General features: G+C 51.1%; 14 protein-coding genes across 14 annotated transcripts; 9 read left to right on the top strand and 5 right to left on the bottom strand.

The window, feature by feature from the left end:
* The first annotated feature begins 2,137 nt into the window (after positions 1-2,137).
* Positions 2,138-2,933, top strand: BDV17DRAFT_255621 (cysteine-rich PDZ-binding protein). The gene is made up of 2 exons (XM_073756953.1): positions 2,138-2,619; positions 2,692-2,933. Exons 1-2 carry the CDS (start codon positions 2,292-2,294, stop codon positions 2,775-2,777), a joined length of 414 nt encoding a protein of 137 aa, XP_073618748.1. The 5' UTR covers positions 2,138-2,291; the 3' UTR covers positions 2,778-2,933.
* A 128-nt stretch (positions 2,934-3,061) lies between these two features.
* BDV17DRAFT_279992 (ribonuclease H-like domain-containing protein) lies at positions 3,062-6,423 on the bottom strand (the record flags this gene model as incomplete). Its single annotated transcript, XM_073759812.1, has 8 exons — positions 3,062-3,364; positions 3,422-4,089; positions 4,632-4,776; positions 4,827-5,029; positions 5,081-5,720; positions 5,767-5,993; positions 6,037-6,129; positions 6,189-6,423. 8 exons carry the CDS (start codon positions 6,421-6,423, stop codon positions 3,062-3,064), a joined length of 2,514 nt encoding a protein of 837 aa, XP_073618749.1.
* Positions 6,424-6,827: 404 nt separating this feature from the next.
* On the top strand, positions 6,828-8,510 carry pex26. Its single transcript, XM_073756954.1, has 2 exons — positions 6,828-7,401; positions 7,452-8,510. The coding sequence occupies exons 1-2, from the start codon at positions 6,974-6,976 to the stop codon at positions 8,320-8,322; spliced, it is 1,299 nt and encodes a 432-aa protein (XP_073618750.1). The 5' UTR covers positions 6,828-6,973; the 3' UTR covers positions 8,323-8,510.
* Positions 8,511-8,718: 208 nt separating this feature from the next.
* On the bottom strand, positions 8,719-9,877 carry BDV17DRAFT_279994 (uncharacterized protein; the record flags this gene model as incomplete). Its single annotated transcript, XM_073759813.1, has 4 exons — positions 8,719-8,941; positions 8,990-9,100; positions 9,152-9,183; positions 9,242-9,877. 4 exons carry the CDS (start codon positions 9,875-9,877, stop codon positions 8,719-8,721), a joined length of 1,002 nt encoding a protein of 333 aa, XP_073618751.1.
* Positions 9,878-11,106: 1,229 nt separating this feature from the next.
* On the top strand, positions 11,107-12,765 carry BDV17DRAFT_228811 (putative succinate:fumarate antiporter (Acr1)). The gene is made up of 4 exons (XM_073755741.1): positions 11,107-11,600; positions 11,649-11,746; positions 11,806-12,004; positions 12,082-12,765. The coding sequence occupies exons 1-4, from the start codon at positions 11,543-11,545 to the stop codon at positions 12,693-12,695; spliced, it is 969 nt and encodes a 322-aa protein (XP_073618752.1). The 5' UTR covers positions 11,107-11,542; the 3' UTR covers positions 12,696-12,765.
* Positions 12,766-13,432: 667 nt separating this feature from the next.
* On the top strand, positions 13,433-14,339 carry BDV17DRAFT_288489 (NAD(P)-binding protein; the record flags this gene model as incomplete). Its single annotated transcript, XM_073761426.1, has 3 exons — positions 13,433-13,911; positions 13,997-14,113; positions 14,168-14,339. The coding sequence occupies 3 exons, from the start codon at positions 13,433-13,435 to the stop codon at positions 14,337-14,339; spliced, it is 768 nt and encodes a 255-aa protein (XP_073618753.1).
* Positions 14,340-14,392: 53 nt separating this feature from the next.
* BDV17DRAFT_228833 (ankyrin repeat-containing domain protein) lies at positions 14,393-15,726 on the bottom strand. The gene is made up of 2 exons (XM_073755742.1): positions 15,397-15,726; positions 14,393-15,333 (listed from the first exon to the last, which is right to left on the bottom strand). Exons 1-2 carry the CDS (start codon positions 15,476-15,478, stop codon positions 14,525-14,527), a joined length of 891 nt encoding a protein of 296 aa, XP_073618754.1. The 5' UTR covers positions 15,479-15,726; the 3' UTR covers positions 14,393-14,524.
* A 228-nt stretch (positions 15,727-15,954) lies between these two features.
* BDV17DRAFT_301505 (twinfilin) lies at positions 15,955-17,345 on the top strand (the record flags this gene model as incomplete). Its single annotated transcript, XM_073764270.1, has 4 exons — positions 15,955-15,973; positions 16,083-16,720; positions 16,793-17,044; positions 17,094-17,345. 4 exons carry the CDS (start codon positions 15,955-15,957, stop codon positions 17,208-17,210), a joined length of 1,026 nt encoding a protein of 341 aa, XP_073618755.1. The 3' UTR covers positions 17,211-17,345.
* BDV17DRAFT_228842 (PHF5 family protein) lies at positions 17,265-17,974 on the bottom strand. The gene has a single exon (XM_073755743.1). It carries the CDS (start codon positions 17,772-17,774, stop codon positions 17,448-17,450), a length of 327 nt encoding a protein of 108 aa, XP_073618756.1. The 5' UTR covers positions 17,775-17,974; the 3' UTR covers positions 17,265-17,447.
* A 36-nt stretch (positions 17,975-18,010) lies between these two features.
* Positions 18,011-19,567, top strand: BDV17DRAFT_255638 (pinin family protein). The gene is made up of 4 exons (XM_073756955.1): positions 18,011-18,211; positions 18,288-18,747; positions 18,797-18,865; positions 18,918-19,567. The coding sequence occupies exons 1-4, from the start codon at positions 18,201-18,203 to the stop codon at positions 19,308-19,310; spliced, it is 933 nt and encodes a 310-aa protein (XP_073618757.1). The 5' UTR covers positions 18,011-18,200; the 3' UTR covers positions 19,311-19,567.
* Positions 19,568-19,614: 47 nt separating this feature from the next.
* On the top strand, positions 19,615-21,185 carry BDV17DRAFT_301507 (alpha/beta fold hydrolase; the record flags this gene model as incomplete). Its single annotated transcript, XM_073764271.1, has 6 exons — positions 19,615-19,842; positions 19,984-20,036; positions 20,100-20,207; positions 20,296-20,736; positions 20,795-20,846; positions 20,902-21,185. Exons 1-6 carry the CDS (start codon positions 19,764-19,766, stop codon positions 21,183-21,185), a joined length of 1,017 nt encoding a protein of 338 aa, XP_073618758.1. The 5' UTR covers positions 19,615-19,763.
* Positions 21,186-21,281: 96 nt separating this feature from the next.
* Positions 21,282-22,896, bottom strand: BDV17DRAFT_228870 (uncharacterized protein). The gene is made up of 5 exons (XM_073755744.1): positions 22,568-22,896; positions 22,370-22,517; positions 22,252-22,324; positions 22,072-22,196; positions 21,282-22,018 (listed from the first exon to the last, which is right to left on the bottom strand). The coding sequence occupies exons 1-5, from the start codon at positions 22,755-22,757 to the stop codon at positions 21,316-21,318; spliced, it is 1,239 nt and encodes a 412-aa protein (XP_073618759.1). The 5' UTR covers positions 22,758-22,896; the 3' UTR covers positions 21,282-21,315.
* A 543-nt stretch (positions 22,897-23,439) lies between these two features.
* On the top strand, positions 23,440-24,871 carry BDV17DRAFT_255647 (60S ribosomal protein eL43). The gene is made up of 4 exons (XM_073756956.1): positions 23,440-23,598; positions 23,676-23,706; positions 23,847-24,011; positions 24,102-24,871. The coding sequence occupies exons 1-4, from the start codon at positions 23,580-23,582 to the stop codon at positions 24,163-24,165; spliced, it is 279 nt and encodes a 92-aa protein (XP_073618760.1). The 5' UTR covers positions 23,440-23,579; the 3' UTR covers positions 24,166-24,871.
* A 70-nt stretch (positions 24,872-24,941) lies between these two features.
* BDV17DRAFT_255651 (putative PHD and RING finger domain protein) lies at positions 24,942-27,732 on the top strand. Its single transcript, XM_073756957.1, has 2 exons — positions 24,942-25,345; positions 25,434-27,732. Exons 1-2 carry the CDS (start codon positions 25,054-25,056, stop codon positions 27,002-27,004), a joined length of 1,863 nt encoding a protein of 620 aa, XP_073618761.1. The 5' UTR covers positions 24,942-25,053; the 3' UTR covers positions 27,005-27,732.
* The last annotated feature ends 20 nt before the right edge of the window (positions 27,733-27,752 follow it).

Here is a 27,752-nt window from a genome sequence, read left to right on the forward strand (position 1 = left end):
AAAGAGCTGCGCGAAGGAATGGCCGTTTATAGATACCCTAGGCTTCATGGAGTACCCAGCGGGTAAATTAATTGGCAAGCAACCCAGTTGCTCTCTCGGCGGCTATCCGAAACACGCACTGCAGCTAATGGATGGTGGCGATCAAAGATCCTGGCGGCTAAACAAACTAGTTGGGTAGTCTCGACTGCGCGGGAGCTCACCGGGAAGCGCCCACTTGAGTCATGTCAACACCTTGGCAACAATCATTTCAGCAGTGATTACAAAAAAGAAAGAAAGAAAGAAAACTGTGGTGGAGAGTAGACGTTGGAAGCCGGAGGGAGAGGGGTCACATAAGGCGGCACAGGCCTTGGGCACCAAGTCGCTCGTCAATTCTGGAAGTCGCAACTGCTCATTGCTTACCATCCTCCACTCCCATCGTGGTGAGTTATCTTCGCCATCAGATCATCATAGATACTCTGATCGCTGACACAAGGCAGGCTAAACCAACGTTAGAGAGCTTACCCATCGAGCTGCGCGTTCAGATTCTGCTCCATGTGCCTGACCTACTGTCCCTTCATTCAGCTGCTCTTTCTTCAACAACCGCTCTTTACCAGGCGTTTGTCCTTGCCCGTCAGGGTTCCCTACCATGTATTCTACAGACACAGTATGACGGACTCGTGGAGACCCATGAGGCGATTGCTGCAGTCCGCTCAAACAATTCAATATCTTCGATCTCAACCGTTCAGATCGTGAAAAGATGACTGCGCTCCTGGACGGGCGACGCCGCAGCAAAGAGATTCGACGCTTGAGAAAACTATCTGGACCAAGACAGACTTTCCCCGATCAGCCATCCAATCTCAGCGGAGTCCGGGACCTATTGAATTTGCACCAAATAGAGCTCTGGCTCCTTGATGACTATAGACAAAATGGACCCTGTCCTCACTGGTTAGACAGGACTATGTGGTGCACAGAGATTTTGCCATTGCAATTTCCCAAGGCTGAGAAACAACGCTTCTTCCGGGAATTCTATCGATACTAAACCTTTAGCAACTTGTTCCATCGACGTGAACATCCTGTTGATGCTCCAGGTAGCACGGAAGTCATCGACACCTATAAGATTAACGAAGAGGAGGTATGGAGACTTTTCATTGGAACGCTCGCGCCGTGGGAGTTTGAAGAAATCAGCTGTTTCTGGTTTCACCTTCTTAACAGAACCAAGCTCACTTCAGCGAGATTCGCAGTGACTTGGAGAGTTACGGTCCGACTGAGAATGCAAATTTACCGGAACCTCTCCAGGCTACTTTACTTCTAAGCAGCATTCTGCTTGATACGGATGACCTGAGACATAATATTTGGGAAATCAGGTAGACGCTGGCGGGCTTTGGCCCTTATGATTCGGCGCAACATAGTTTTTGCAAATAGGCTACGCGGCTTTCTATATTACACCGCACAAATTCCTGGAATCTCCAGCTATTAACTACCGCTACTTGATTCCCGCGGCGCGGTTCAATTTTGGCTTGGACATCGACGGATTCCAAGAAATATTGCAGAAATTGCCAGATATCGGAAGGCCCAATCTCTCCTTCACTAAAAGGTGGCTCAAGGACCTGGAACAAGACGAACCACTCTTTGATAATTTCTTCGACACGATCGTTCATTTCCGACAAATCGAATATGGTTACGCCTCCTGGGGTGACGAAAGACTGCTCGAATGGGAGGCAAAATGGAGCGCACCGTTGCGGGATACCTATATCGGGCCTACGCCCTGAACGTGCCACAATATCAACTACTCTCGCTTACTGGAGCGCTGTTTCTGCACTGGATTGCATTCTTTTCTCATGCTGTTGTCACTCCAATATATCAAACCTTTGTCCTTTGTGCATTTGTTGACCACGTTTTTGCTTTGCAGTGCGTATGTAGGATAGAAAGCCCAATTCTGCCACATAGTTCGTTGAACCCTTAAACCCAGGAATGAGTCTCACTTGACTACAATCAATATTTTCCCTCCTGGTAATTAGCGCGAAATGTGAGCATCTTCGAACCCATCCGCCTTGATCTATACAGCGCGCACGGGCCACATTCGCTACGACAGCAACGGGGGCAAGATCTCGGATGTGGCGCAGTCCCTCCCTCCAGCCACCAGTGCCACCCATGACATCCATCTGCGCTGCATCCTCTTCCATCAATACGGACAGAGTAATCAACAATAATCATATATCGACCAGTCCAGAATTCTTCCAGTTCATTCTATCTCAGCCAACAAATTCAGTTCACCAACCACCAAGACAACCAAAACCAACCCCAACCCCAAAATGGTTTGCGCGAAATGCCAAAAGAAGCTAAAATCCACCGAACTAGCGACCCCAGGCGTGAAGAGAAAGTCCGAGATGTACTACGGCTCGCCATCAACTGTGTCCGGGTCCGGAGGCGCAGGTGGCACTGGCACGTCAGCATCAACTAAGGGCGGTGCTGCTTCTGCATTCAAACCTACGCTGGGAAACACAGGCGTATCAAAGAACAAACTGCTCAGTTCGAAGGCGAAGAATCCCTACGCGGCGTATAGTTCGTCGTGTGATGTTTGTAAGACAAAGACGGAGGCTGGGAGGAAGTTTTGTCAGAGGTGTGCTTATCAGCGGAATGGTGAGTTTGTTTCCTTCGATCTACGATCTACTCCGTGACGCGTTTTGTGTTGTTTATATTGATTATGTGTAGCTTGTCCGATGTGCGGGAAGAGTTTGACAGGGAAGACTGGGAAGGATCAGCCTGTTGTGCAGGGGCAGAAGTTTAATTTGAAGTGATTCATGTTATGGGCTGGGTCTGATTATGGGTTAAGACGATTATGGGTGGGCATGGCGTTTAGGTCGTCATCGGGAATATCTTTCAGGATGGTGTTAATGTTCAGTATATATGTATGAAATAGAAATAAATATTGATGAGCTAGTTATACATGACATGATAAACCCGAATATATGCAAATCTGAGCCAGGTTATCCTACAGCCCTCCAGACTTCTACCAACCGATCGTCTACCCCGTCACCCCGCTCCACGCTCCACGCTCGAGAAGACAAGGCGAAACGACCGATTACCGCTCGGCGAGCATGTTCTTGATACTAGCGTAGTACGGCGGCAGCACGTACTTGGCAATCTCCTCCTTGGCGAGCCACTTGAAGTCCTTGAGGTTTTGCGTGTTGGCAGAAAGATCCGCCTGGCCGGCCATGATGCGTCCCTTCATGAAGAATGTCTTCTCGCCGGCAATTGTGACGCCGGTTGCCTCGTCGGTCTTGGGCTTGCGGTTGTTGTAGTTATAGTGGCCCACGGGGTGGTATCCGACCATGAAGATGTTCATGTTCTCACCGGCGGATTCTTCAAGGGTACGCTCAGCGGCCTGGCATTATGAGATTAGCAAAAGTCAAAGCAGCAGGAGCAGAGAAAGGAGACATACAATGCGAAGGGTCTCGTCCGTAGCAACAGGAGAGCTAGGAAGCTTCCAGTAGCCATCCTTAGACTGAACAAGCAGATAGAGAGTCCTCTGAAGGGCCCTGTCCAGACTCTGGGCGTCCCCCTTCTTATCTGCCTCCGTTACCCGGGGATTCGGTCGAGGAATCTCTTCCTTCTTGCTAGTGTCTTGCGACGTGTTATTCGCCGTGCTCTCGGCATCTGAGATCAACGCTTCAACGATATGGCTGGGCTCCGACTCCTGTGCGCCGACAAGGAGTTCGTCGTTCCATGCCTCCTTGGAGTATGCGTTATATTTGCCGATGTCACGCGCGACTGTTGTGCGCTCCTTGACCTTCTTCTTCCAGTCCTCGTCTAAAGGTGTGCCGCGCTTAAAATAGAAGTATTTCGTGAATGGGAGCGCCAATCGTTCGTTTAGGCGCTTCTGGTAGAAGAAGTACGCTTTCTCGAATTCGGTGAGGTCGCGTGTGATCTGGGGAGGGCGGGACAGGAGGACGCCTGCGTTGATGGTGTAGGCGGGGTTAACGACGGGGTACGTAGTCGCGTTCGTAGGAGAGGGTTTAGGGGAGATGGGCGTTGCGGCGGCGGCATAACTGCGGCGGCCAAATGTCTCTTGACAGCTTCTGCACACTCGCTGTTCGGCGATTGAGGGCCCTGCGATGGTCAGCACGGAGGGTGATTTGGTAGTAAATAGTTCAGTGGTTGCTTACGCAGTATTGAGGCTATGCGCCTGGCACCATTGGGTCCTGAAGACATCTCGTTCGTGGTCGTCTAACAGGGTCATAAAAGTTCCAGATGGTTTTGCTCGGCCCTGGCGCTACGAAGTTGGCGGAACAAGTTTTTTTCCGGGTTGGGAGCGCTAATACGTAGGAAGTTAGCGGCTCACGTTGGCCTTCTTTATAATTTTTTTTTTTTCGGCAGCTGCTCTCCCCTTCTTCCCTTTTCTCTCTACAGCACCATTCCTTATCGTCACTGCGTTCAGATTCTTCTACAACCAGTTGATCATTCTTGCGGTGCTCAGAGAGAGTGTTGGCAGCCTTTTTTCGCTAGCGGTACCTTCTTGATCTAAGGTGTACGGTTAGATAGACGCTGCGCACATCCCGCTCAGAGATTTTAGATTTCCTACCACTAAGCCTACTTGTAGAACCAGCTCAAATGCTATCCAAGACCCAGGGTACGTCTTCAGCCTATATGACAAACCCTTTCCTTGGTCCCAAAAACGCGTAATTTATTGCCATAGACGCTCCAGAATTGGGATTTTGGTCTTGGAATCAAGTGCCCTCTTCTGGCCTGCCGTCTCTCTTCGGCACGGCTATGCTCGCCCAAAACTTCCTCACTTCCCTCTCGTTATCGTCTATTAGACTAGAGAGTGCTTTGCCCGCGTCATCAACCTGAAGCTGCGAGAACCGATTGCTGAGGTCGCTTTGTCCGGTCGCTGGTGTGGTTAAGAGTGACTCGCCCGATTCAACCACCTGATTCCCACTACCAAGCTGTGCCGAGAGTTTGATGAATACCTGAGCTGTGAGCAGACTGTCATAGCCCGCTTCGTGCGCGATTTTCTCTATTTGATACCTGGCGAAGTGGTGGTGTATACCTAGAACAAGTCAGCTTCGTCGCAGCATTGGGAGTACGGTTGTCCGCGCACTCATTTCGGGCTTCGGTAACTGCAGCAGGTTGCCATTGATCTCCTGCAGAGACGATGTCGGGTTCATGGACCCGCAATCATGAGTGGCGAGGTATTTCGTATCAATCAGAACTGGAAAGTGCTCGTGCACCATGGACTGAAAGTCTTCCACACGCTCCGGCAAAGGACTAAAAAAGCATCTGAAGAAGTATATCAGATCCGTGAATAGATTATGGCCAACCAGGACCGGCCGCTGCGCTTTCAAACGCTCTTTGAAGTCGTCCACAAAATCATGAAGTGTCTCGCCCTGCTCTGCGGGTGCCTTGTTGGCTCTGAACCCAGGGAAGTAGTTGGGACTTAAGTTCGACAAGTCACCTCCAGCCAGGGCCTCAGCCACCCATCTGAAGCCTGCCTCTTTCCATGCCAGCTCCCGGACCCGCTGTATCCTCTTGTCTCTGACGGTGTTCTCGCGCTCTTCGTCATAGTCGACTATTTGAACGAAGGAAGGCCGTCCAATGGTGACGAAGCCGGGATATTCCACCTCGACAAGCTGATGGACCAGTCGTTTCTGGAACCTATTCAACAACGTGGGCATACCATTAAGCCCTTGAGACTGAATTTGACGGGAAGGTGGCGGGATGTTGAGCCAGTCATCTCGTTTCTGGAAACTGGTTAGGCCGGTCAGAGCGGGAAACCAGGCATCTTACATCTCCAAGAGCGAGCCATTCGTCCATGACTTTTCGGGCGAGTTCAAGGAACGCGAGTGACTCGTAATCTGTTTCCTTAACGTCAATGGACGATACCGCTGCGGTTAGTTTGCGCTTTTCGACAGCTCTTGCAACGGCCTGTGCTTCTTCTTCTCTCGATATATAAGTGACGCCAGATCGGTACAGGCCGTCCATACTGAACTTGTTCTTCAAAAGAAACTCAATTGCTATAACAATCAGTCTCTAACCCACAAATCCAGGTGGACATACCGCTGCTCTGTAACGACCAGTTTCGTTCGACTTCTAGCTTACGCTCAATGATCGGGCTCAAGTATAGATTATACGGCTTCAGCGTATATTTCGCTAAAGTTATCTTAGTGTTTCGTCTTGGAAATTTGTAGAATAGAGTGTAGTTGTCTGACCTGCCTCGGCATCTTCATGGCAGAAGGTCAGGCCGACTTGGAGGATTTGGTATTTCCCAGCTGATTCTTTCACTTCTTCGTACCTCTGCTGTAGGCTCTGCGGTGGACTGGTCTTTCCTTGGTAAGCTGTTGCTATGCCTGAGAACTCCAGATCAATGGCGACAAAGGCAGAAGATGCAAGGTCATCCAGCATCCTAGCTAGGTGATACGGGAATGTCTGCGCAGTAACGTCCATCCTGGATGTCTGCCTTGGATGTATGTAATAAAGGCAAATCTGAGAACGAAAATAGGTGGAAAGATAGTGTAATGTTTAGGGCCTCCTTCTAGTATGATTATGGTTCGCAAGTGATGTGATACTGATATATCACTTCTGAGAGCACCAACTGAGTGATGAATACAGCGTCACTGGCCAGTCACTTCACCTCCTGATGTCTCTCTGGTCGCCAGTAAAGCTCATGTGGGGTGTGAGACAGCGCAAGCACTCTCCTCACCGAGAGTGTTGATGATAGCAAGCAAGACGGCCAGGCTCCAAGGCTCCAAGGCTGCCACTGCCAGAGAGATGAGCCGAGGCCCAAGCCACCAACCAACGGGAGTCGCCGGTCGGTCTGACGCCAGTGCCGCAGCTGCAACCTTGCTTGACCTGGAGTTACCTTCAAAGCTCAGTTTCATGATTCAATTGCATTCAACTTCTCATATCTATCTCTCTTACCTCACTATCGAGCTTGCTCTGTTCTGGCGACCTAGTTGCATTTCATACCCCCCACTATCCAACCTCGGCGGTGAATATGGCCGATGATGCATCATCCTCAATGTCGGCGTCGACATCCTCCCTCTCTCCTTCAAAGCTCTGCTCAAAAACCTACAAGAAGGCTTCGCAGCTCTTTCTAACACGCCGATTACAAGAAACTCTCGAGTCTCTGGAGCCTGTAATCACGGCCAGCAACGGCAATGACGACCAGGATGTCAATGGCGCCGCGGTGCCACCGATCGCCACGGTTCCTGCCACGTCGCGGATCAAGATATGGAATTTATACCTTACGCTACTGAGCGCTATCATTGACTTAGGTCCGGAAGAGGGGAAGAAGACAATTGGGCAGAAGGAATGGAAGGATATCTCAACGCAAGTGCGTGATGGGGGCATCTGGGAGGAGGTCGTGCAGATCGGTTACCAAGGGCGAGAGGGATCGATAGATGCGGAAGTCGTATACAACTTGTGAGTGAGGCGCTCTAAGTACTCCCTTTATGTGCTAACTGGCTTGCCAGGGCCACTCTTCTTCTAAATCACTCTCCTTCGCAGACTGTCAACCAACGACGACTCGAAACCTACCTCTCCTCATACGGACAGCCAAACCTCGATATCGAAGAACACCTGAACTCTCCTACCAGCACCCAGCAACACCACTTTCGGCCAAACGGCGGTACAGATACACCGAAAGATCTCACAGCTCGAGTTCGACTTATCGAGCTCTTTACGCTACACGTTCTCCCGCGTAACGAAGAATGGGAGTATGCTACGCAGTTCATTGAGATGAGTGAAGTTCTTGATGAAGAGAAGAAGGAGCTTTTCTTGCAGACCCTGGACGGACTCAAGGAAGAGAAAGAACAAGGCAAGCTACGTGCTGCAGCACTACAACGCGAAAAAGACGCCGAATTGGAGAGACAAATACAGGAGGCCGAGCGCCAAAAAGCGGAGGCTGCTGCCGCGGAAAGAGCTACCCAACCAAAGAGCCATAAGCGCAGTGGCAGCGAGGTGGACTATGGGATCGAGAAACCCCATCCGAATGGGAGTATCAGAGGCAAAAAGGGCGAGAAGGGTGGCAGCAGCAAAGCTGGCTCCTCACGGACAGCCCTTTCCCCTCCTAACTCGAAGAACCTCAAGAAGCCGGAGAAGCCTGAGAGGCGGGCGAGGCAATCGCAGGCGCTCGCTACAGTATTGCGAAACCTCGTGCAGTACTTGGGCAAATCAATCTCTAACAATCCTCTGTCCTTCCTCCGTTCAATATTGTTTGTCTTGGGCCTCATTTTTGCTCTCAACAGACCCAATGTCCGCGAACGGATTCGAAGGGTGGTAGGGTCTAGCTGGCAAAAGGTCCGGAGTACTGTTGGGATGGGCGTAAAAGTGAGCTATATTTGATGCATTTTTCTCGTTTTGTCCCTAAAGACTCTCCTTTGGCTGCATTCTCTTGTTTACTGGTCTGGGCTGTTACATACCTATATCCACCAGACCTGGTCTTTTACATATTCTTCTCTTTGTACATCTAGATACGCATTCGCGAACGACTCAGACATGAAATGTTATGAAATTGCTTTCTGGTATCTATGAAGACAAATTCTACGACTTTTTAATGTTTTCCACGTGCCAATACCATGTGGCATCACGAAGTGACTTCAGATTCGACTTGTTTATCCCCGTACCTTTTGCCTCATCTTTTACCTCCGACAACGAAGTCGATCGCGGCCCCGCTATTTCTGCCACTTCATCTTCTCCGGATTCACAGTCATGAGACCTCGACTTCTCAAGCCTCCGTTTCTACCACCGGAATGCATGAACAAAGAAGTGAGCTACAAACATCTGCTCCGTTGTGTACAGCAAAACAGGAACAGACGTCTTCGCTACAATGAACAGATCGACAGACGTCCACATCGCATATAGCAGGGGGATGCCCAGAGCTGTGCTTTTTGCAGGCCCGCAGAAGCAAACAGCCATGGCCTCCGCGGGTGGCATTTGTCTCGCAATATGCCATCGACCAAATCTTGTTCAAGTGCATAAAGACTGCGGTGGCTGGGCGATCGCGAAGCACACGACAGTCAGGAAGATATATAGGGCGATATTGAACAACACGACGAAGATGATGCTTTCGGTCGAGAGGTCCTCGAGGGCTCCTGTTGCAAAACAGGAGGAGAATGTCACCCTGATTCATATGAGTTATGTTCGCAGGCTCGTCTCTAAGACACAAACTCACCAAATCATGAGAAGCAGACAAGCGGACTCAAGCTTCGCAATTCGAAATTTCACAGATATGACTCGTTCGTGTAGGCCACAGGAACCTCACCACCTGCCCAACGGCTAGAGGGAGCAACACAGCTAGACCCAACTGCTTGAAGACGTCACGGTACATCGCCGTGAGGTTCTCATTCTGATCCCTCCATACATCGAACTCCTCCGTAGCTGGCAACAGCGTCATCGTCCACCCAGCCGTCACAAATGGACCCAGAACATTAGCTATCAGCACCTCCATCAATGCAGCCGCATCATCACCTCCCGCAGACCTCGTCATGACCACATTCGAGGCGATCGTCGTCGGAATACAAGCGGTGAATATGTACCCCGCGAGAACAGCCCGATCAATACGCCCCTGCTCATTCCCCGCAAGAATAGCATGCACGACAGCAAGAACAACGGCAGGGATAAACAAAAAGTTAATGACCTGGACAAGAACATGGAGTTGCCAATTGAAGAGCTGCCGAACAAGCTTCTCTTGCGGAATACTGAGACCCGAGATCAAGAATACGATCGCGACGGCGCCGTAGAGAATGCTATATTCCGAGCGTATTATGCCTCCATGTTTGGCGATGTTGGGGAACAAGTATCCCAGCAGGCAGGCGAGTCCGATGCCGATGATGAGCCATTGGTGGATGATGAATACGGCGATGCGTTTCCACGTCGGTGTCGGTTGCGGGGTGCTCATGGCGCAAAGACCCAAGCTGTGCTTAGTTTTGTAGGCAAGACAGGGGTATTTGCGTTTCTTCAGATACCTCTTCCTATCATTTTATGGATTACGTCGAGGCCTCAGTTGAGATATAGGATCGGCGTTTTCGCCGATACGACTGATAGGGAGAACGATTGACCGACCAGCACAGCAGTGGCGTACCAAACTCCAGCACGATTGCGACATCAAAGAAGACATCGATATACTCGTCAGACTTGATGCAGATGTCGTGAGCCGACTATTCCAATACAGCCAGTCGCTATTTTTAGCCCGAGCCCTATCAGTATCGAGATGTCCAGACTGCCGCGCGCCTAGCAGGCTACCAAGAGATATCTGGCTGCCGATGGCCTGGTTCCGGCTTTGGAATCAACTACGCCTCTGCAGTCAAAACTTGCTATCTCTGCGAAAAATGAGCGATTACTAGAGATACAACTGTCATCGACAAGAAGATCGACCTTCAACCCATCATCGGCCATCCAGTCCTCCGTGATATTCATGCCTGAGGCAGCATACTCATAGAACGAGTCTGGGTAAAACATGAACCGACCAAGACGTCAGATGGCAATTGTTCCGTTGATACATTCTGCTTCTCCAGAGCGAATGACTCAGTCCTTCTAGGTTTGCCCTGCAGCCGCAAGTTGTATATAGGCCCTCTGTTGGCAGTATACTCCCAGTGGCAACCGTCGGCATTCCCAGAGCGGAATTAACCTCGGCAGAGTTCGCCAACGTCATTCTTCCTGGGGCCCGGATTCTCCCGCCTTCGCTCTCCATTCATCCCTAGTTGACAGTCTGGGCTGAAGAAGATGCGGAATCACAAGCTAGCAGCTAGCAAGCTATCGCTGCCGAAGCTCTTCTACCCGTCAGCTGGAATGTCAAGCTGTCAGCACTTTCACATGCAGATACATTCTGTCGTCGAGTTGAGTTCGACTCGCACTGGCTCATGAGATCATGTACCCTGAACCAGAGCCAAAACTATGGAGGAGCCGAACTCTAACCCTGCCGGGGCTGCCGGCGATCTGGGGTCGAGTATAGTAGTGATGATGAGAACGAGACGACAAAAGGGCACGCAGCGCCTCTCCTCACAAAATGTCTACTCTGCATCAAACCCAGGGGTCCTGTAGACCATATTTTATCAGATTCATACCAATATACAGCCATATCTAGATCTTCCAAAGCTCAAGTTCACTGCGCGCAGCTCTTCCGCTCGTCCACCTCCCCGTCTCCGCTTCCCCGTTCGACCTCCGCGGTCGCCTGCCACAGCCTAGAAACTAACCCATAGAAACTTGCAGAGACAAAAGCCGCCATTGGAACCGAGCCCCCGGGTAATGATCGCCTTATCCGAAGCTCTGACTCCCAAATTCCTTTAACGGTGGCCCTCGCTGCAGAGCTTCGTTCTTCCTCGGTCCAGCCGAGGGTACTTATACATCCGTCTCTCCGCCCTATAGCTGGGGAGATTCACCTTGTGAACGTCCGATATCGTCGCTGTCCTTATTGTCCTCGTGGCGCCTTCAGTCTTTTCTTTCTTTCATTTGTTCTTTATTTCCTCTTGTTTCTTCTTGAGTGTTGAGACGCTGCGTTGCGTTGCGATTGCCAAGCTAGCTTATACCCTGCATTTTTTTTGAGAACTATACATTTTGAGTCACAATGTCTGCGAAAGGAGGCAATGGCAAGAAGTCGGCCTCGCCGGCCGTCAACTTGATTGGTAAATCTCCTGGGAACTTCCTCTCTAAACAGTACTAACTCGGCGCAGCCGGTGGTGGTGCCGGTATGATGGAGGCTCTCGTATGCCATCCCCTGGACACAATAAAGGTCCGCATGCAGCTTTCGCGACGTGCAACAGCACCGGGTGTAAGTGCTCAAACTATGAGCCATGCATAGTTCGAACCAAAGCTGACATTCGACCCCAGGTAAAACCGCGCGGCTTCGTAAAAACCGGCGTCGAGATCGTCAAGAAGGAAACCGCCCTCGGTCTATACAAAGGCCTCGGTGCCGTGCTCGGCGGCATTATCCCCAAGATGGCCATCCGGTTTACATCCTACGAATCCTATAAGCAGATGCTGGCCGATAAGAACACTGGCGCTGTCACTAGCAAGGCCACATTCCTCGGTACGCCCCTCCACCACTTTATCTACCCCTACCCTGCCATACACGGAACAAAGACTAATAATATATGCTCCAAACAGCCGGTCTAGCCGCAGGCGTAACAGAAGCCGTCGCAGTCGTAAACCCCATGGAAGTTGTAAAAATCCGACTCCAAGCACAACACCACTCCCTTGCCGACCCCCTCGACACACCCAAATACCGCTCCGCCCCGCACGCCCTCTTCACCGTGATAAAAGAAGAAGGATTCAGCGCGCTCTACCGCGGCGTCTCCCTAACCGCCTTACGACAAGGCACAAACCAAGCCGCCAATTTCACAGCCTACACGGAACTCAAGGCCTTCCTACAGCGCGCGCAGCCTGAGTACGCGAATGCCCAACTCCCGTCTTACCAGACGACCGTGATCGGGTTGATTTCGGGGGCCGTGGGTCCGTTTTCGAATGCGCCGATCGACACGATCAAGACGAGGTTGCAGAAGACGAGGGCTGAGCCGGGGCAGAGCGCCGTTAGTCGGATTATGGTTATTGCCAAGGATATGTTTAAGACGGAGGGGACGAGGGCGTTTTATAAGGGGATTACGCCAAGGGTTATGCGTGTTGCGCCTGGACAGGCGGTTACGTTTACGGTGTATGAGTTTTTGAAGGGGAAGTTGGAGACGAGTAAGTGGGCTTTTGTTGGGGGGAAGTATGCCGAGTAAGGAAGGGGTCGTTGACGGACGGATTGGATGGGGAGGTTTGAATCTGATGAAGGTTGGAAAGCATTCCATTTCCTTCCAATTGATAGATACCATGGGCATTGTTGGTGGCGTTGTCTTTTGGTTATTCAATTGTTCTATTCTATTTTGCTTTCCTATGTTCTCGCAGATGTCCACTGTTTGTCTTGACTGCCATGATTAAGGCTTGCTTGTTGAGCGTTGGCAGCCGTGGTTGGTTGTATATATGCCGTCTAGCTCTTTGAACCATCGTATACTGAATACATCATATAACCTTGATATTTACTGCTCTCAAATTCTAGGAGTTTGCTATCAAGGAATCATCAAGTGTGGTTATCGCAGCTGTCGTTTGTATAGATCGGTGGAGAGACGGTGGAGAGAAGGTGAGGCTCGGCGCTTATGCTTATGCTTATGCTTACCTTTGCCCTAAGCCCTTAAAGTAATATCTCGCGCTGTACGGACTTGATTTTAGCCCTGAGACTTTATACCTATATTTGAAATCACGTTTTACAAGCAAGAAGCATAAGATGTTGCGACATGGTGGAGCGGACATCTCGTAATGTGTAGATAATAGAGAGTAAGAAACGAAGTAAGCAGAAGGAATATATAACGGCCTGATTTCCACGCAACTGGTATAGGTGTCCATTCTACAATATCCAAGCGTCTATCTTGTACATCCAAATCTTCAATCCAATCAACAGCCTTGAACAATTCGAGTCAACATGTCGCCCCGAATCATCCTCATCACCGGCGCGAATCGCGGTATCGGCCGAGGCATCCTAGAGCTCTATCTCGCGAAGCCGAATCACATCGTGATCGCCGCGAACCGGGACCCGAATCACCCAACGTCAAAGGAACTTCTAACTCTCCCAACCGCTGCCGGAACCGCAGTGAAGGTGGTTAAGCTGAATGTCAACTCCCCCACGGATGCCGAAGAAGCGACACAGACACTGAAGACGCAGGAAGGGATCGATCATATCGACATATACATCGCCAATGCTGCGATTGCGTATGCGTTTCCGAAGATTGAGGATGTCCGGGTTGAGGATATGAGGGTTCATTTTGAGACCAATGTGGTTGGGTTTGTAAGGGTGTATCAGGCCCTTTTGCCTTTATTGAAAGCGTCATCGGACGATCCTAAGCTGGTGACTATTGGCTCTGCTGCGGCGTATTTGACGGTATGTTCCACTCTTCTCTTGCGGTTTGTGTGTAGGCTTAGCTGACGTGAGCTAGTGAGTGGACTTTGTGCTCTAGCCAGCGTGAGACTTGTGTTAACTAAGAAATAGGAACATGATCCCTGCTCCGAACGCCGCATATGCGCCCACGAAGCTCGTGCAGCATTGGTATACCAAGACGATTGCCAATACAGAGCCGTGGCTTACAGCCTTCCCGATCGATCCGGGGTATGTCATCCGAAACATTTCTGCCGAGTATTGAGCACAACTGACTGTATGAAGCTTTGTCCAAAGCGATCTGGGCAACAATGCTGCAATGCTACTCGGACTCGAGCAAGCGCCTGTCACTGTCAAGGATAGTACGCAAGGTGTCATCAAGGTGATTGATGCGTCGACCAAAGAAACGCATTCAGGAAAGCTATGGAAGTGGACTGGAGAGCAGGAGCCGTGGTAAATAGAGCGATGTCGCGCAATATTGTCATTTCGGCGATAGATAGCACCCAAACAAGGCTGTCATGGCTCAAAGCATAATCTTGATCGTCCGTTTTATGGCTCGGGAACCAGAGGCGGAGAGCGTTTGTGTCGATCCACTTCGGGTCAAATAGAAACCATCAGCTATATAGATCTCAATGGGCATAATCAGTCTGTCAATTGCTTCAGATCAGTCATCCAGCACTTTCTGGCTTTAGCATTCATGTCTGCTCCCCACTGGATAAGCAGGAGAACGCCATCTTCGAAGCCTCTTTCCACAGCAAGATGGAGCGGTGTCCAGCCGTGGTTATCATAAGCATTGATGTCACATGAGGCTTGCTCATGCTCCGACCAATGCTCAAGGAGTGTCCGCAACACTTCCAGATGCTGGTAATGCGCGGTCCAATGCAGCACGGTGCGCCTATCATTGTCCAGATGCGAGACTCGAGACCCGTGACTGAGTAGTAATCGCACCACTGAGTTATGCCCTCCAACCGCAGCGTAGAAAATGGGAGTTCGCCCATCACTATCGCCGCTGTTGGGGTCCATATTACCCTGCTCGAGAAGCACCCGCAGTATCCGTTCATGGCCTTTCTGAGCTGCTATGTGCATAGCACTAAGCCAGCCCTTCTCCTTATCGGTGCCCAAAGACTCATGCACGGCGTTCCTGGGCGTTGGCAGCATCGCGTCGCGGAGATGATTGGGCTCGGTGTCTGTCGAAGGTGCGGTTGTGGAAAAGGAGAATGGCCGTGCATCCAGCGGCTGGCCAGGGTTGTAGTTCTCAAGGAAGTTATCAAGTGTCTCTAGATCCACACCAAGATCTTGAAGCCCTTGATCTGCCGGTACAGTGCCCAAGGAAAAGTTGTCTGGTAATGCGAACTCAAGAGGTCTATCTGTCGTTGTACTCCCACCATTGGTAGTCGATCGGTCAGCTCTGTCGGCGGTACGATCAACACCCCGGGCGAGTTGTTTCTTCTCTGCAATTCAAGCAAATATTAATGCCAAATGTCTGAACATGGCGAGAGTTATGGGGAACTCACGGCGAAACCTGCGCTGGGCGATGCGATTCTGCAGCCGACGACGCTCGGTGGGATCAGTCGGCAGTAATGCCTCCGAACCCATGTCTCCTTCCTTTCTCAATACTCACCTGGATTGAGCCGTCTTGCAAGCCAATCAGGTGAGCAGCCGGCTTGTTCCTGTCAAACGCAGGCATCATCTGCTGGCTGATCTCAAGTCAACAGTACATAGGCGAGTTATGTACTCGATACCTCTTTCTAATGCGTCCCGCACGCTGCTGGTGCTGTCGTGATGGCACGTCAGTATCACTATTGCCTGGAGGATAGTTTCGAATGTGGAGACGTAGTTTGCACCAGAGACTAGAATGAGAGAGAAGTTGAGAACTCCATCAACATCAGCAGTCTCCAATTCCAGGCAAAAGCGGCACCGCATCAAGCCCGATACGGAACGATCTCAGCGGGGGCCGGCCTCGCCAACACACCGCCGCCGTCTCCTCACTCAGGACACCAGCTCATCTTCCAAGTCACATTTGACCATTTTCACCATTCGAAAAGGCAAGGCTGCAGCCTGACGTAGCCAAGATGCAGTCCGGAATTTCAGGTTCGTCCCCGTCGTCTTCCCTGCTGCAGCCCTTAACCCCGCTCCGCTGCCATGCATTCCCAAGCATACAGACCACGGGATAACAGCAACTAACAATACACACAAACAGTCTCGCAAGAACTCCATGATGCCTTCGCTCAGTTCGCCTCTGACAACTCCTCCTTCTGTCTCCCCGTGACAATTACCGGCGAAAGTCTAACGCCGCTATCTACGATCCCCTTCTCCGGCGGCGCAGGTTCATTCTACCCCTCACTCTCACAATTGTCGTCCGTGGTTGAGCCCAAAACCCCGATCTACCTATTACTTCGACGCCAAAGCGGATCTGGCCCGTCGACGTTGACTGCTTTAACTTACATCCCCTCGAATGCCGGAGTGCGGCCGAAGATGCTCTTCGCGTCCACGCGGGCAACGCTAGTCCGGGAACTGGGCAGCGAGAAGTTCGCGGAGACAATCTTTGCTACGGATGAAGAGGAGTTTATGAGTGAGAAGGCGTGGAAGGATCGGGAGGCTGAGAAGAATGGATCTGGGGCTGGGTATAAACGAGAGGATCTGATGGGGGAGAAGGAGAGGGAGTTGGACGCTGTTAGGAGAGCTGAGGAGGGTGCTCGAAGTGGGACGCCGGGTAGGGATATCGGTATTGGAGGGACGTTTGGGAGGGGCCCGTCAAGAATGCGCATTGAGATGCAGGTTGATGAGGATGCGAAGGGCGCTCTGCAGGGGTTGCAGCAGGGTGGCTTGGTACAAATCGTGAGTTTATTCTCGGGGTCTACATGTTTTATTCGTGAGCGAGCTAATTATCTTGATTGAATGTCTAAACAGGCCATTGATGTTCCGACGGAGACGCTCAAGCTCGCTGGCTCTGAGTCTGGAGTCGAAGCCGATTCCGTCCAAAAGCAAATTTCCTCAACCTCGCCGAGATACTCGTTCTATCACTACCCCGACTCCGACGTAGTAATCTTTATCTATACTTGCCCGTCTGGCTCGTCGATCAAGGAGCGGATGTTGTACGCTAGCTCCCGGATGTATGCACTCTCGGTGGCTGAAGAACAGAGTTTGAAGGTCTCGAAGAAGGTACGGCGGCCCAAGTGCGATTTGAGATTATGCTGACAAGGAACGGCAGATTGAGGCTGGTACTCCCGACGAGGTAACAGGCGAACGACTTCACGAGGAAGTGCATCCCCCACAGAACGAAAGTGTCAATCGTGGATTCGCGAGGCCCAGACGGCCAGGCCGGTAAATGGGTTGACCGCCGCTTCCTAAAGCCTGTCAAGAATCGAGGGCCGCGCCCTGGCGTAGAATATCCATACACTATCTCCTGTAGCCAAGTTCCATTCGCACTCCAGCCGCGACAGAACAGTAATCGCTATGAGCAGAGCCAGCAACGTGAGCCAGCAACGTAGGACAGCATGGGAGCCAGCTGCCATACACCCATAGGCCCAGTCGAGAACACACGACAGGACCAAATCCGCCCTCATCAATGATTCCGAAAACTCTTCTTTTGGTAAAACAAATCTGTCCTCGAACTTCCCAGATTTATAATTTTCGGACACCCATCCCGATCCTTTTCTAATCGCGTACACTCAAAGCAGTAGAATGCATCACTGATACCCTCGCCACCACAGACGATACACTTGTTCTGGTAGTTGCCGAAGGAGCACTCGTCGCAGATGCGGACCAGCGTTGTAGGGCGCACGTAGGAGTCGCATACGGGGCACTTGCCATCGCACTTGTCGCACAGGCGGCCGATAGAAATACCTGGCTGCTTGCGGCACATGACGAGATCGGGGTGATGGCGCGACATGGTGTTGTAGTGTTGGTGTAGGTTGAAGTAGAGGGACGGTGAGAAGGAACTAAAAGTAGAGGTTGAGGATGATCAAGAGCCTTTCTTCAGCTTCGCAATGGCTCGTGTTGGAAATCCTCTGGAGACTCTTGTCAAGAAGTAACCGGCCGAAGCTGTTGGAAAGTGGCGGGCAGAAGATGGAGGTCAGGACAGGAACGGGCGTGACCTTTTTCTGCCGCCGCGAGCGGAGAGGACTGGCTCTCTGCGCTCTATCGCGATAGCAACTCTGGAATTGACTCAGTTGTCTCGGTCCTTTTATATATGTCCTTCATAACACAAAACTGTTAAGTGCTCGCATACGTTCTTTCTTACTACAACCATTTCCCAAGTATATCATTACAGCGGTCCCCAAACACAACTGGTGTCAAGCTGGTCCTCGAGCTCGACATGGCAGACGGGTATTTGCTTTCTTCTCCGAATTCCATTATCAATCGCGTATAACAAAAGTCCAGCTGCTGATTGAGCCGTTTCTAGAACCCTAGCCTCTGCAGTGATCGTCCCCGATCAGGAAACCCTCCTTCCGTCTCCAGAATCCGGGCGAAAGCGGCGACAATCCTCGGCCGGTCTCGACGCGGACATCAAGCGCCGCCGCCTCAGTACTCAAAACGAGAACCAAGATCAAGGTCCCGAGGACTCGGGTCGAAGACAATCATCTCCCAAAGCAGAAGCTCAGACTCAAGCGCAGGATACAGAACGGAGACGCAACCGCCGGGATGAGGAGCGGAAGCGCGGACAGCGATTATTCGGCTCTTTACTAGGGACGCTCTCGCAGAGTTCTAATTCAGCGGCGCAACGGAGGCGCGCGGACATTGAGCGCAAGCAACAGGATAAACTTAAGTTGCAGGACGAGGAATATGGAGAGTTGAGGAAGAAAAAGCGCGAGGAGCGGCTTGCGCAGAGGAAGAAGGAGCAGAGCGTCTATGAGAAGGAGATGGTGTGTTCCCTACATGATTGGATGGAGCGAATTGCTAATAGCTTTCTAGATGCACACCCGACATGCAAATCTTCTGGCCACGGCCCACTTTCTAAAGACAAAGTCGGAGCCTGTATTGGTACGTTGCCCTGCTGGAATTAGGCATTACTTCAGTCTGACCCTTTCGATAGTACTATAAACCATGGCAACTTCGATCTGGGGACGAAGAGGTTATACAGGACCAAATAAGGGAAGCTGAGGCAACAATTGCACGAGAAGAGGAGGAATTCGAAGCGCGCAATGCGCAGCAGGGAGCTCAACCTGGTGCTGAGAACCAGCAGCCCGACGAGAAAGCAGAACAACCAGAGCTTTCGCACGATGCTCCGGACAACCAGCCCAGCGAGCAACAGGACATAACACCGACTCAAAACAACCGCGACAAGGTCTCAGAAGAGCCTAAGCCAGATAGTGCACCGGCGGCTGAGCCCGTAACAACCAGTTCACATCCAGAAGACGACCATCGCGCAGCCGAAGATGATGGAGGGGAGGTGGTTGAGGACAATGAAGATACGGTGATTTACTAAGCATTGATATCCATACATTTCGGGCCATCAGAATTGGCGTTTCCAGGGAAAAAAAAAAAAAAGGTATTCACTAAGTGAACGATTAATTGGTGTTGATTCTTGAGGGGCTTAACGGTCCGAGGTAACTCGGCCAACAGCAGCTTATTACGAGCTTAAAATGAAACTCAACGGCCTCTAGCCCTGAAAACTCTCAAAGAACCCATATATTATGTCCAAAGCTATTTCAGCTATAAACCACAAATTACCTTCATTTCCCCTCATTTCAATAAGACATCGTCGGTTTCACGTGATAGAGCCAAGAGGGGGGAGCTCTTGGAATCACTAGCTGAGTAGCTCCAGCTTCAGCAACTACAAAGGAACGTCATCAAGTGATAATCTCATTGTTCTTCCCTCAGAATCAATCTGCTTCGCTGAGTTTTCCTGCCATTGCGACTCACATACCTGTCTGCGACCATGACTGTCGACAAAATCAATGTCTTGGGAGATTCTCGGGTCGAGCATCGCTCGGCATTCGTCAATGGGAAGACATATGGTATGTCGAAGCTTTATTTATTTCCTGGATCACTGAAAAGATGTTCTTGAAGCTGTCATCTCCGGTTAAGGCTATCTGATGTGCTGCTCAACACAAAAATAATGCTTAAAATGACCCAATCAGCTAAAGATATATATGCAGGCTACCTATACTGTGAACCTGAATCAAAGCACTATAAAGGCACTGTTGTCTTGGTACGGTTCACCACTTCATTATTCCGAACATACAATAACAGCCAAAACTAACAATCTCAACAGCTCCATGGCTTCCCCGACCTCTCAATGGGCTGGCGCTACCAGATCCCTCTATTCACCAATAAGGGCTACCGCGTCATCGCACCAGATTGTCTCGGATATGGAAGAACGGTACATACATACACATCCATGCAATCTTACAATCCCAACCTCAACGACCCAGAAGTTCTCACCATGCTAATACCTGGCACCGTCCTAGGACGCCCCCTCAAACCTCACCCTCTACTCCCACAAAAGCCACTCCGCAGACATCGCCGCCCTCTGCGCACACCTCTCCGCACCAAAAATAATCCTCGGCGGGCACGACTGGGGCGCATACCTCGCCTACCGCGTCGCGCTATGGTATCCCGAGCTAGTATCGCATTTATTTACAGTGTGCGTCCCCTACGCGGCGCCGCAAAAGAAGTACCACTCCATCGAGGAGATGGTCAAAACTGTGACGCCGCATTTCGCGTACCAGTTGCAATTTGTTAGTGGGGAGATTGTGGAGAGGGTTAGGGATAAGGAGGGGTTTAAGCAGTTTCTGGTTGCGCTTTATGGGGGGAGGACGGAGGGGAAGGAATTTGCGTTTGATGTGAATAGGGGGGTGGATTTGGGGTTGTTGGGGAGGTTAAAGAAGAGTTGGTTGCTTAGTGACGAGGTAAATCGTGCTTGATCTAGCTGGTTTGAGAAGGGGCTAACTGGGATGCTTTGCACAGGAGCTAGAGTACTACGCCTGGGAATTCACCCGTCATGGACTCCAGGGTCCCTGTATGTTTCCGTCAACCGTGTCATGCCATACCTTTGTTACTGATAACCTATATAGTAAACTGGTATCGCACGCGCAAGATCAACTACGACGACGAACTGGCCCTGTCTAGCGGGACAATCAACGTGCCCGTTCTCTTCATCAAAGCCGTCAAGGACGCCGCGCTCCCGCCGCACCTCGGTAGAGGGATGGCGAAGCACCTTCCTAGGCTGAGGACGGAGGATGTTGATGCGTCGCACTGGGTGCTTTGGGAGAGGCCGGCGGAGGTGAATGGGGTTTTGGAGAGGTGGTTGGATGAGGTTGTTGAGGGGGAGGGTGAGGGGAGGGTGGTTAAGTTGTGATTTGCTAGGGTTTTTGGAGATCAGGATCAGCATTGAGAAGTATTTATGTGAAAGACAAACGGCGAACCTGGCTCAAATATAGGGTAACAAAAGAAGAATCATGATGACGAGATTGGGTGGTCGCTTGGGTCTAGTTATTTAACACCAGCGTCTCAACACGACATCCGACTTTCTCTAACCGAACGAGGTACTCCTGACCCAAGACCGCCGAAGTAACAATCCCACATCTAGAGACCTTCTTTACCTTCTCCTCATTCTCCAGAATCGTCATGGCGCCCTCAGCCATCAGCACGCCCGTGAGGTAATACATCGACCCCTCAAACTTCAACTTCCCAAGCACCCGCTTCGAAGTGTCCTGATCTGGCGTCGCGATGGCACGGTACTCGCAGCGATCATTGCGGCCACTCTCGACAGTTGGCCCGCTACCAGGCGCGTAGATAACCTTCTTCACGAGCCATCGAACCGGAGCAAGAATCAACAGGGCTGTGCCGATGAGGAAGGCGTAGTGGAAGAGGATTCCAACAAAGGTGTTGCGGACCTGGAGGAATTGGCGGAAATAGAACCTCGGGCCGTAGAACTCGGGCATTAGGGTGCTGCTGCGGTGGACGATAGTCTGGTCACAGAAGTCTGTTGGGGATTTGGAAAGGGTGCCCAGGTCGCGGATAGCCCGGACACCGAGGACCTTTGCCATGATCGGTTCCGATGGGATTTCTTTTGGTGGCGGACCGGCTGCGAGAGAGAACGGCTTTGTTGAGTTCATGAGGTTGGTTGTGGAGAAGTTCTCGATGCAGGCGAGAATGGTGGAAAGAGTGCCGCCGCTTGCACCGGAGGATCTATACCGTTAGAACGTGGACGATACCGTCTGCGTCGGGGTGTGTTGGCATACTTGAGTTCATAGATTGCGCTGGTGATCTCCTTTGTATGGCATGATAACTTCTCTCGGACTTCTTTCACAAGAGCCCAGGCCAGCATATCTGCTGGGGCGCTTTCTATTCCAACACAGTGGATTATCTGCATCATGATTAGAATAGTTTTCTATACATATAAGCATTTCGACGGAACGTACGATAGCACCATTTGACTTGGCCGTCTCGTGGTACTCTTCAACAGTCTGCTTGACCCACGGCGTTTCCCCAGTGCTGCAGCGGTTAGCCGATGCGCCAATCGCAGCTATAGAGACTTACGCATCGAGATAGTGAGTTCCAGCATTAGCACAAGCCTCGACCACCGGCGTCGAGTAGATATGGTACGGGCCAACGCAGTTGATGAGGACTTTAGATCTCTCAGCCAAAGAGCGCAACTCGTCTTTCTTAAGCTGCACGGAAATGATATCTGCGACATAATAAGTACCGGTCAGAAAAACAGTATCGTTCGATATATACCTGGGTCTAGCCGGTCAGGGTTGAGCTTCTTCAATTCCTGAGCGACGCCGTCAATCTTCTGCGGTGACCGTCCTGCAAGTGCCCATTTCAGGTTTGTAGGAAGACTCTTGACGATATGCTGTGCGCAGTATTTCCCCGTGTACCCCGTGGGACCGAGGACCACAATGTCGAATTCCCTGCTGGACTGCATCTTTACCACGGGAGTGTCGTTGGGGGAAGCTCGTTGAGAACGGCTGTAAACAAGGCAAGTCTGGTGCTACCCAAATAGCCCCTGAACGGAATATTAAATGTAGGTACTACCAGCGCTCAATTGCAAACAGCAAGCGAAGGTCATAGCAGGACGGTTGTAACATGAGCAGCACGGTCTACAATAAAGAGGAGAAATGGCAGCCGCGGCCGCGACGTCACTTTTGAGTTTGGATCCGCCGGTGGGAGCGAGCGAAGGTTAGGCTTGGTCCGAGGCATCTCTCAGCATACTCTTGATTGACTACGGGCTGTGGCTAGCAAAGTATAAACTTGGCAATTGCCTCTGAATAGATTGTAAAAATCGGTTCTCGAGGAAAATAGGGCTTCGTCAGATGGAGGGGAAAAAGAAGCAGTCAGGACTCTCTTGGAAGGATTCTGTGCTAAGACAAATAGGACAAACAGCGGCATCATTTTGCGCTTTTTGTGCCTTCTGTGACCGCCTGCGGCTTTCGTTCATTTGCCATTTTTGAGGGACAACGTTGAACACAACTTACTGGAATCCCTGAGAATATTTACCTAGACATTGTAAACCAGGCAAATTATATATGCTTATTTTTCTAGTCTTAGGAGTCATTATCTTGTCTTACCTGGTTCTTGGTGTTGAATGCGGCGTAATTCATGGTCGTGTTAATGGTCACGTGCTCGCCAAGACCGAGCCCTAAGCGAGCGCACCCACAACTGGCCCTCACCTTGAAAGTGTCAAGTCTCGATTTCGAACTTCCCGCACTGTTCCCATCTTCGACCTCAACAGCCGCACAGAGACAAGATGACGAAGCGCACTAAGAGTGAGTACAGCCATATCATCCGAGACGCTTCCAAGTCAAAGAAAAAAAATGATAATAGAAGCTAACTTGGTGTTCAGAGGTCGGTATCACCGGTAAATATGGTACCAGGTATGCTTTTGCTAGAAACCCTCCCAAACCGTCGGATTGAATTCGAGCGCGATTTCCGTTTACGACACAACGAAGTCCGAGGATTCGGCGATCAAAAATGCGAGCGTCTGGACATTTTTCTAACTGGTGGTCAACAATAGATACGGTGCCTCCCTGCGTAAGCAGGTGAAGAAGATGGAAGTCTCCCAGCACGCCCGTTACATCTGCACCTTCTGCGGAAAGAACACCGTCAAGCGCCAGGCTGTTGGTATTTGGGAGTGCAAGGGTTGCAAGAAGACCATCGCCGGTGGTGCCTACACCGTCTCGTAAGTCGACCGAAACTTCTCGCCTATCCGCCCGATATCAACACGACATGATCTTCCACCGAATGCATTACTAACGTTGGTTTTCCTCAGCACCCCCGCCGCCGCTGCTACCCGCTCCACCATCCGTCGTCTCAGGGAAATCGCGGAGGTCTAAATGTGATGATGGGTTTCTTTTCTGTTACGGATAAATAAAAAATGAGACAAATACAGTGACTGAATTGTCATGAACGCATCCTCGTCCACGAACTTCCTCTTCGGTATTGATCGCGTCGTTTCCTCATCGAACACAATACCTCTTAGACATGAATGAATACCATCGATGATTACAGATTCATATTAGTTCCAACTGCGTCGATCCTGCATCGGATAAATCAAATTTCCGTTATAAGAACCTGGTTTCACCCAGGTGCCGCCTAGGAGGTGCTCGTGATTCGTCTTCTGGCGGGTGATGCTTGAGCGGCATGTGAGGACCGGAAGCAAATGCACCGCAACCTTAGAAGCCCTGGAGTTTCCACCCTGCGATAAGAATCATGTGTGACCGATAGTCTGCATCAAGCTGCCCGGGTGAAGTACCTTTCTCACCTTCGTCTACATTAGTTATTCCGTGTTCTATCCTATCTTATGGCGTCTCTGCTTTGCCTAACTGATAACCTGTTAGCTCCGCCAGAGTACGATCCATTCCTTCCAGGGTTATGGCGAGGTTTAACCTTTTCGGGCGCACTGCAGGAACATCATCTTCACCTCGAATAACCTTAGGCACAAGGACAAGGCACAGGCGCTTGACGATTGTGCTGGCCAACAGGGGTTAAATCGGCGGGCGGTGATTCGCCTTGCGTCGCTGGTCACGTTGACGCCAAGCTGTTTTGCGTTAGACTGGACCTTCAAAAGGCAGCGCCAGTCTCTCCCCACATCACTCGTCCTACTCCCTCTCTCTCCTCTCCTTCTCTCTTCACCCTCTCTCCTACCTCCATTCTTTTGATAGCTGTCTTCATGCCTTCTCTCAGCTCCCTTACTCACGGCTCTATCATATCCCCATCCGTTAATGTCCGACACTTGTATTGTGTGCTTAGGAGACCTTGGCGAAAGCGCCAGCGATCCTCTTGCCGTCGCCGCCCCGGTGCCAAGACCTGACCTTGAACCTCATGGAAAGGCATCTGATACTTCCACCAGGCCTGAGGGCCTCGATGGCAATGAGGATAGTCTCATCGCCCAGCTCTTGCCATGTGGCCATATTCTGCACAACAACTGTCTGAAACCCTGGGTCGAACGAGCTAACAGTTGTCCGATATGCCGTCGTACATTCAATGTAGTGGAGCTGAGTGACCGAGTCGGAGGTAAGTCGAGTCCATTCAGTCCATGTTCCTCGATAACAACTACACACCTACAAACGAGGAACGTCAGCTAATTCTAGATCAATTTCAGGGCCCACACTTTCGTCCTATCCCGTGGAAGACCGCGTACAAGTTGCTGATGTCGATCCCTCGATGGTAGTCGAATATGTAGACGACGATACCGTCGCCTTCCAACCATGCCCTGTCTGTGGTGACGCTGAGAATGAGGAGCTACTTCTCCTTTGTGACGGCTGTGATGTTCCTACACATACCTACTGCGTTGGGCTTGATGAGGTACCGGCAGGATCATGGTACTGCTCCCGATGTGAGGCTCAACGGCCCATCGGTCTATCTTCTGATGCTGTTGATAGACCATCCCTAGTCCAGAATCAACGGCGCCACCGTACTCGGGCTCAACAGCGCAGAATTCAGAGCAGAAATCAGATCAACTCCCTCCACTGGGCTCGTGTCTGGCAATCGGTCTGGGATCACCTCAATATAGACCTGGATTTTCCCTTCGATGATGACCGTGCCATCGAGCGTGCTATACAACAACAACGCCGAGAGGAAGCCAACCAGCGAGAGTTCCGTACCTGGCAACGGCGTTTTGAGGTTGCCGAACGACAGGGCGGAGGGAGTCGGTTCAGAGACACTGCCGCTCTGTTCGACCTTGAGGCTCCCCGGCCATCGCGTCCTCGAGCTCCGAGGGAGCCGACACCTGAGCCAGAGTCACTAGAGGAGATGAGGGCATGGAACGCTTTTGAAAGGGCTCGCGAGATCGAGAACAACCCAAGCGCAGCAAGAAAGCGGAAAGAGCCTACATTGTCTCCCTCGCCGGAACCCACCGAACCGGCAAGAAAACTGAAGCGACCTCGCACTCGTAGGGCACAAGATCTTGCGGCCTTGGCTGTGCAGAATGGCGAATCTTCAAGGACTGCTGGTGCCCAGGCATCTGCTCGAATCAATGCCGACAACTCGAGCGAACCGAGTTTCCTTTCGTCGCTATTGAAAGAAGTCGAAGATGCGTCAACGCCGCCAAGTGTGACCTCGCACGTACCGTCAGCTCAGGCCATGACCGAACACAGTACACCAGGGCCTTCCTCTGCGTCTGTTTCCCCCGCACCTTCTAATCAGTCGTCTCCCCGGTTATCTTCTGTCACCCCTCCCCCGCAATCCGGAAGCAGGCCAATATCCCCAATGCAACTCTCACCACCTAATGAACCATCGTCTCCGCTCTTCTCTCCAGAAGTTTCACCTGCTAGCTCTCAGAAAGAAAGCAACGGAGAGATACCGACACGGCCTCCTCGGTTACGTCGGATTCCTCGAGCAGCGTATATCGCCAGAACAGCGCGGTCTAACGAAAGCTCACCAACACGTCCCGGCTTATCCCTGACTGTCAAGTCCGATATTCAGAAGCTCGTCGGAACCGCCTTGAAACCTTACTATCGATCGAAGGTTGTCTCTCGGGAGGAATATACCGACATCAACAGAAGTATCTCTCGAAAACTCTATGAACGCGTTTTGGGATTGGATTCGTTAGACATAGCCATGAAGGCGCGTTTGGAGGCCACGGCCAAAGAGGAGGTACAGAGTGCGATCGACGCTCTCAAGCAAAAACAGAGCAAAGGAAAGGTTAACGGCTCTTCGGATGACAGTTCATGAAGTTAAGATCCTCTCTTGAAGCGAAGCAAAGCATATATCGGCGCTCTATAGCGATTTTGTTCTTTTTTGTATCATGTGGGCACTGGGAAGCATATACTTAGCGCGGATTGTATCCTAGTCTACTGGTTGAATTCTTTTCCGGGGGGCATATATCGACCTGGCTAGATTCATGCTACTTTGAAAGACAATCTAGATTCTAGACCTTCCTCCATGGTCTAGATGGCATCATATTCCCTTGCTGAACGTCTCTGTACTCGTAGTGACTAGATAGTCCGTACGAGTCCTTACCCGGAGCGCGTTCATTTTCCGGGCTCGGGAGTCCGAATCAGATAAGCCTAACCCCGACTCCCTTGCAAGATTACCCAGCATAAGCGGGCCGTTACCCGGGTGTCACACTACAACCAGCCAACCACATTATTGTGCCCTAACTCAGATTGATAGGTTGAGTCAGAGTTGAGGTGAAATAGTAAGCATTGACGCGAATCTAGCGAAGGATTAAGAAATACGGGGTCACGCCGCTTATGAATCGGACTCGAGGCTCAACGCGGTTTAATCATTTGTTCCGTCGCCTTGGGGGAGGGTTCAAGGTCCTCAGACAGGAGGCCCAGCTCTTGAACGGAGAACCACAGGTCGGACGCAACGGGGTTCCGACCTCCGACTTCCGACAAAGGCTGATTGATAGGCGGTCGCGCATAAAACTTGCCTTCGCGTCAATATGATGCTAGCACAAGGTTATCATCGAATCCTG

This window comes from Aspergillus undulatus (assembly GCF_047715775.1).
Source record: "Aspergillus undulatus strain CBS 261.88 unplaced genomic scaffold BDV17scaffold_8, whole genome shotgun sequence".
Taxonomy (NCBI): Eukaryota; Fungi; Ascomycota; class Eurotiomycetes; order Eurotiales; family Aspergillaceae; genus Aspergillus; species Aspergillus undulatus.

Excerpts from the sequence above, each read along its gene's own strand:
- BDV17DRAFT_228811 (XM_073755741.1), top strand. The coding sequence starts at position 11,543 with ATGTCTGCGAAAGGAGGCAATGGCAAGAAGTCGGCCTCGCCGGCCGTC. Across the intron at positions 11,601-11,648 it reads GCCGGCCGTCAACTTGATTG|CCGGTGGTGGTGCCGGTATG; the intron begins GTAAATCTCCTG and ends AACTCGGCGCAG. Across the intron at positions 11,747-11,805 it reads GACGTGCAACAGCACCGGGT|GTAAAACCGCGCGGCTTCGT; the intron begins GTAAGTGCTCAA and ends ATTCGACCCCAG.
- BDV17DRAFT_255638 (XM_073756955.1), top strand. Across the intron at positions 18,748-18,796 it reads GCGTCTATGAGAAGGAGATG|ATGCACACCCGACATGCAAA; the intron begins GTGTGTTCCCTA and ends ATAGCTTTCTAG. Across the intron at positions 18,866-18,917 it reads CAAAGTCGGAGCCTGTATTG|TACTATAAACCATGGCAACT; the intron begins GTACGTTGCCCT and ends CCCTTTCGATAG.
- BDV17DRAFT_228870 (XM_073755744.1), bottom strand. The coding sequence starts at position 22,757 with ATGCAGTCCAGCAGGGAATTCGACATTGTGGTCCTCGGTCCCACGGGG. Across the intron at positions 22,325-22,369 it reads GGAACTCACTATCTCGATGC|CACTGGGGAAACGCCGTGGG; the intron begins GTAAGTCTCTAT and ends TAACCGCTGCAG. Across the intron at positions 22,197-22,251 it reads CCAAGTCAAATGGTGCTATC|ATAATCCACTGTGTTGGAAT; the intron begins GTACGTTCCGTC and ends ATCATGATGCAG.
- BDV17DRAFT_255651 (XM_073756957.1), top strand. The coding sequence starts at position 25,054 with ATGTCCGACACTTGTATTGTGTGCTTAGGAGACCTTGGCGAAAGCGCC. Across the intron at positions 25,346-25,433 it reads GCTGAGTGACCGAGTCGGAG|GGCCCACACTTTCGTCCTAT; the intron begins GTAAGTCGAGTC and ends GATCAATTTCAG.
- BDV17DRAFT_255647 (XM_073756956.1), top strand. Across the intron at positions 23,707-23,846 it reads ACCGGTAAATATGGTACCAG|ATACGGTGCCTCCCTGCGTA; the intron begins GTATGCTTTTGC and ends GGTCAACAATAG. Across the intron at positions 24,012-24,101 it reads GGTGGTGCCTACACCGTCTC|CACCCCCGCCGCCGCTGCTA; the intron begins GTAAGTCGACCG and ends GGTTTTCCTCAG.
- pex26 (XM_073756954.1), top strand. The coding sequence starts at position 6,974 with ATGGCCGATGATGCATCATCCTCAATGTCGGCGTCGACATCCTCCCTC. Across the intron at positions 7,402-7,451 it reads GCGGAAGTCGTATACAACTT|GGCCACTCTTCTTCTAAATC; the intron begins GTGAGTGAGGCG and ends CTGGCTTGCCAG.
- BDV17DRAFT_228842 (XM_073755743.1), bottom strand. The coding sequence starts at position 17,774 with ATGTCGCGCCATCACCCCGATCTCGTCATGTGCCGCAAGCAGCCAGGT.
- BDV17DRAFT_255621 (XM_073756953.1), top strand. The coding sequence starts at position 2,292 with ATGGTTTGCGCGAAATGCCAAAAGAAGCTAAAATCCACCGAACTAGCG. Across the intron at positions 2,620-2,691 it reads GTGTGCTTATCAGCGGAATG|CTTGTCCGATGTGCGGGAAG; the intron begins GTGAGTTTGTTT and ends GATTATGTGTAG.
- BDV17DRAFT_228833 (XM_073755742.1), bottom strand. The coding sequence starts at position 15,478 with ATGGGTTCGGAGGCATTACTGCCGACTGATCCCACCGAGCGTCGTCGG. Across the intron at positions 15,334-15,396 it reads CGCCCAGCGCAGGTTTCGCC|AGAAGAAACAACTCGCCCGG; the intron begins GTGAGTTCCCCA and ends CTTGAATTGCAG.